Below are 5,598 nucleotides of genomic sequence, written 5' to 3' on the forward strand. Positions count from 1 at the left end.
GTGCTTATGTGCAGATTAGAGTACAATTCCTACTGTGTGGATCCCAGGGCATCCACCTCACGTTATTAAGCTTGGTGACAAGTGCTTTGCCCACTGAGACCAACTTGCTAGCCCAGGAGCAGTTTCCATTGGAGGAAAAAGTTTTTTTCTGCTGGGGTCCTTTTAGGAAGGATCTGATCAAAGCCCTGTTTCCCATTTTCAAAATGCAAGGCTTCTAAAAAAGCATTCTAACAGGAAGACAGTGGCTTATCTTTCAGAAAGTAATTACAGCCCCATATGAGTTCTTGGAATCAGAAGCGTGGACTCGGAGCAGTCCTGTGAATAGTGATATGGGAGAAAGAGACGGGCGAGCAATAGGAGAAGTGTCAACTGTTTAATTGAGGGGAAGTAATCAAGCACCTATCAGGCAGGAGACACAGCGTGTCTGAAGTCCTCTCAGTTTCAAGGCTTCTTCTGTGTGGCTCTCCTGGTGCCCACAGCAGCTAGAGATGAACTTACTTGATGTCACACAAGAGGGCCACGCCTCTCAGGATCCAGTGATCCGGGGACAGCACCGTGCGCAGGTACACCACGGTGATGAAGGTGAGGTCAGTTCGCCTGGGTTTCTTGTAGATAGGACACACGTACAGCTTCGGATCCTTGGGCGCCGTGGAGTTAATGGCGAAGATATGCAGAACCGGGAGCTGCATGAAGAGAACCTTTGGGGTGGATTCTGTGAGCTTCCCGTTCCGCCTGTCCCAGGATGCTCCATCCATGTACAGCCCGTAAATATACACGCCTTCCTGGAGGGCCAACAAGAAGAGGAGGTGCTGAAAACTAGGCATCCATTATGTCAATGAGGGCTGTCAGTTCGGAAAGAAAACATGGGCCAGTCTTAAAGCGCTAGCTGATAAGAAAACACCACGGGGCCAATCACGTTCATGGAAACACTTGGCCACGTTTCCCAGGGGACACACAGTGAATCTAGCTGCACCATGGAAGTGCCCTGCTGTCAGTTATTGGAACGCGGAGTGGTCCCCCTGGGAAAACAGGAAGGCCAGGTCACCTCTGCAGGGAGTTCTAAACCCAGTTTGAGCTGGTGCAAGGTGGAAGCATAGCCTGGGACTTGGCTCTGTTGCCAACCTTGGGCTGAGTCAATCAAGACACTTGTAGGCTCCACCCCACCTCCTTCACGGGATGAAAGGAGAATGGAGCGCCCCCAGGGGCCTGGAGTGGTACAGCACGGTAGACGTGAGAGGAGGAGAGAGTTGGCCCTCTATCCGGTATGGCTAACCATCCTCCCTAAGTTCTTTCCTACAAACGGACTTGCCTTATGGGCCTCACCTCGGATTCGAGGACGCAAGACCCCTGAGAAAAGGCGACAGCTTGAAATTTGTTACTGGAGTTGCCTGGTGATGGGTTCTGGAGGGTAAACGCAGTGACTTTGGACTGAGGTCATGAGAGCTTTAGCCATGAGAGTGGACTGTGGTAGGGATTGGCTTGAAGGGATTCCTGAAGAGCAGGGGCAGTGTATGGAAATGAGGAGGAGGAAGCCGAAGCAACTCCACAGAGATGGACAGGATGGGCGGAGACGATACTTTAAGTCTTGACAGAGGGTTCCAAGGTAATAAAGTGAGGTATCACTTGACCGTGGAAGACGAGTGTGCCGAGCTGAAGTGTCTGAACTCTATCTTGCAGGCACGGGGGAGCCACAGAACATGTACTCATTAAGATGAGAAAGGGCTGGAGAGGATCATGCGAGCTATAAAGTATATTTATGTAGAAGATGGTGAGCGTTTTTCTATTTCTAATGAAGATGAGGCCTGGGGAGGTAAATGTAGATGGTGATAAAGGGCAGAGAGATTAAGCTGAAAAAAGTTTCCAGGGCTCTCTCAGGGCACTAACTGCACGAGGACCATATATTATGAACCATAAACTGGGGAACATGGTTTGACGCCGAGATCCTGGGCAGTCCCGGGGCGTCAGGACACAAGAGCTCCCATCCTTAATTTAGTGGTTGACAATTACATACAGTACAAGGTGACCACCAGGAAACAGCCAACGGCCAACTGGGACCTCTTCTACAGCCCTGACAATTTAAGGATCTCGAGAGTCACAGGGAGACACAGCAGGTGCCACCTGTACTGGCCGGTTTTGTGTTTCAACTTGATGCAAGCTAGAATCATCAGAGAGGAAGGAGGCTGAGTTGAGGAGATAGCTTCGTGGGATCCGGCTGTAAGAATTTTCTCTATTAGTGATCAAGGGGGAGGGCCTAGCATGCCATCCTTAAGCTGGGAATTCTGGGTTCTACAATAAAGAGAGGCTGAGCAAGCCAGGAGGAGCAAGCCAGTAAGCAGCATCCCTCCATGGCCTCTGCATCAGCTCCTGCCTCCAGGTTCCTGCCCTGTGTGAGTTCCTGTCCTGACTGCCTTCGATGTAAACACCAGTGTGGAAGTGTGAGCTGAACAAACCCTTTCCTTCCCAAGTTGCTTCTTGGTCTTGATGTTTTGTTGCATCAGTAAAAACCCTAACTGAAACACACCCCAAATGTATGTCCACCCAACATCCCAGATGCAATTGTTTGGCTTTGCAGATACGATTTGTTAAGATATGAATATACTGGGTCTGGAAAGGCCCTAGATCCAATGTGTGTGTGTGTGTGTGTGTGTGTGTGTGTGTGTGTGTATGTGTGTGTGTGTATGTGTGTGTGTGTGTGTGAGTGTGTGTGTATGTGTGTGTGTGAGTGTGTATGTATGTGTGAGTGTGTGTGAGTGTGTGGGTATGTGTGTGTGTGAGTGTGTCTGAGTGTGTGTGTATGTGTGTATGTGTATGTGTGAGTGTGTGTGAGTGTGTGTGTGTATGTGTATGTGTATGTGTATGTATGTGTGTGAGTGTGTGTGTGAGTGTGTGTGTGAGTGTGTGTGTATGTGTGTATGTGTGGGTATGTGTGTGTGAGTGTGTGTGTGAGTGTGTGTGTATGTGTGTATGTGTATGTGTGAGTGTGTGTGTGAGTGTGTGTGTGAGTGTGTGTGTATGTGTGTATGTGTATGTGTGAGTGTATGTGAGTGTGTGGGTATGTGTGTGTGTGAGTGTGTGTGTGAGTGTGTGTGTATGTGTGTATGTGTGGGTATGTGTGTGTGTGAGTGTGTGTGTGAGTGTGTGTGTATGTGTGTATGTGTATGTGTGAGTGTGTGTGTGAGTGTGTGTGTGTATGTGTATGTGTATGTGTGAGTGTGTGTGTGTGTGTGAGTGTGTATGTATGTGTGGGTATGTGTGTGTGTGTGTGTGTGTACAGGGACAGGTCATACAGAAAGACATAAAGTAGTATAAAGCTTCTGACGGTTGTGGCAGGCAGTGGAATGGTATTGGTTCAAAACCAATCAATTTTGCCAAGGGCTGCCTGCCGTAGGCATCAGAAGCCAGGAGAAAGTCTAGAGTAAGGTTGTCTCCCACAGCTCCCTTCTGGAGGAAACCAACACTGCCAGTCATTGATTTATTTTATCTTGTTTTGAGACAGGGTCTCACATATCCCAGGCTGAACTTAAACTACCGAACCTCCTGCCTCCTGCTTCCATCTCCTAAGTGTTTGGATTACAGGTGTGTGGTATGATATCCAGCTTGTGAGGTGCTGGGGATTGAACCAGGCTCCATGCTTGCTAAACCAGCCCTCTGCAGTGCTTTTAGACGTCAGGACCCTTTAGCTGTGAGGGAACACACTCTAAGCTTTTAGTAACCCAGACGGTGGTACTCCAGGCAATAAGAATGGGTGGGGGGGTTCCAGGAAGCTAGATGGTACTATAGGAAATACCGACACACATGGAGGTGACGTGGGTGTATGTGTGTGCAATAACAGGTGGAAGATGCAAGAACCTTGGAATACGTTAACAGAGAGACCCTGAATTACTTTAGAGAGGGGCTGGAAGAAATATACAGCATAGGGGTGTGTGGAGAGAGTCAGAAGCCACCTTCTAGGAACTGGAAGGGAGGTCCCCAGTTACAAAGTGGCAGAACACTGTCCAGAGCTCAGAAAACCACGTGTTCGAGCTGCTCAGTGTTGAGGGCGTGGGCAGCAGAGAAGGGGAAAGAAGCACTAAGGTGGTTGAGCCGCTGTGTCAGATCTGTCTGGCAGCAAGCTTCCGAGATGGCGAGATGGCGAGATGGCCTTTGCAGCCTTGTGACTTCCTGCAGAGAGGTTGAACTGTCACATCGTTTTCAAATCACTGAAGAACTTGCCTATGTCTGGGTCGAAGGAGCAGAGGGCTTTGGGCCCCGCTGCCTCCATAGCACGGCAGACTCTCTGCGTGCAGAGTCTCAAAATATATGGAGGGATGGGACGGTGTAGGAACTGAGCTCCCAACGGTTCAGTGGATTTCCATGGCCCTTAGCTGCTACAGGGGAATCCATGAGCTCAGAGCAGGAGCTGGAGATCCACGGATATCCTTCCAAGCAAACTGGTACACAACTTGTACTATGTATACACACACACACACACACACACACACACACACACACACACGTCACCCATAGAGTCCCTTGGGCTCATTACACCTTGTCACTAACCTCTCACTCAGCAGCTGGGGGAGGATTTGGCCTTGTGGTTGTCTAGTTATAACAGAGAAAAAGCTCGCTGAAAAGCAGGTGGACTTCACTGAAGGAGCCAATTCTATTTTTTTTTTTTTTTTGGTTTTGTTTTGTTTTGTTTTTGTGGCATTGGGGACTGAACCCAGGGCCTTGCCTACTGGACGACTGTTTGACAGTTTACTGCACTCACCTCCCTGGCCCTCATGGACAATTTTGAGCTGAACGTGGATTTTTTTTTTTTTTCACTCTCGGCCCCACCCACAGCACCTACCGCTGGGGGCGCCATGATCTCTTCCTTGGTCTGCCGCAGGACTTCATTGTGGATGGTGACGGTGTCCAGCGCCCAGCCTTTGTGAGCTCGGGTCACTTCTTGCCTCATCGCTGTGAGGAAGCCTAGAGAGAGAAAGAAGGAGAGAGAGGGAGAGAGATTGACTCTTGATGAAGCCCACTTCGGTAATACAGAGGAAGTAACGCTGGAGGTCATCTTGACCATGTCTAAATTGCCTGCCCATCCTGGGAGGAGCTGAGACCAGAGCAAGGGGCATTTCTTACTTGGGATTTGTTTTCATAGGGACAGTGAAGAGACAAAGAGAGAAGGACCTGGGTTTGGACGTCCCCTGAAACCCCAAGCCTTTTTTAAGGGTCCCAACCCAGGCGTAGCTCACGGTCCCTATTGGAAAACACAATATCCAATGTGTGACCGGAATAGTAAAATATTCTGAGAGAACTGTCTTCCAATTAAACTTGAATCAAACCATTATGAAGCTTCTATTTGCCATAATGGGACAATTTCATTTAGTCTAAGGAAATAAGGCATAAACAGCATAATAGGGACCTGACTTTCAATTTGATCAAACAAGGCAATCACACCGGAAAGGGAGGGCTGCATCTTTTAATGTGCATAATGCAGTTATTTTTAAGATAATGCGTGGCTCCGTATCTGTGGCCTTTCTCTAAACTTGATATTTGGGAATCATGCCCATTCAGTCCAATAAGAGACAGAGGCTTTTCTGGAGAGTGGCATTCGACGTTAGGGCA

General features: G+C 48.8%; 1 protein-coding gene across 5 annotated transcripts in view; it reads right to left on the reverse strand.

Moving 5' to 3' along the window:
• Window positions 1-354: 354 nt before the first annotated feature.
• Dnah8 (dynein axonemal heavy chain 8) overlaps window positions 355-5,598 on the reverse strand; it is a 253,949-nt gene continuing 248,705 nt past the window's right edge. For 4 of the 5 annotated variants that reach the window (XM_031346760.1, XM_031346759.1, XM_031346763.1 and 1 more), the window contains exons 92-93: window positions 4,832-4,953; window positions 495-782 (exon numbers count right to left, since the gene is read on the reverse strand). In XM_031346760.1, the coding sequence (XP_031202620.1) occupies window positions 495-782; window positions 4,832-4,953 (410 nt within the window). Of the gene's footprint in view, window positions 783-4,831; window positions 4,954-5,598 lie in introns of all 5 variants that reach the window. The other variant, XM_031346761.1, reaches the window with a different exon arrangement.

Source organism: Mastomys coucha, unplaced genomic scaffold (assembly GCF_008632895.1).
Source record: "Mastomys coucha isolate ucsf_1 unplaced genomic scaffold, UCSF_Mcou_1 pScaffold3, whole genome shotgun sequence".
Taxonomy (NCBI): domain Eukaryota; kingdom Metazoa; phylum Chordata; class Mammalia; order Rodentia; family Muridae; genus Mastomys; species Mastomys coucha.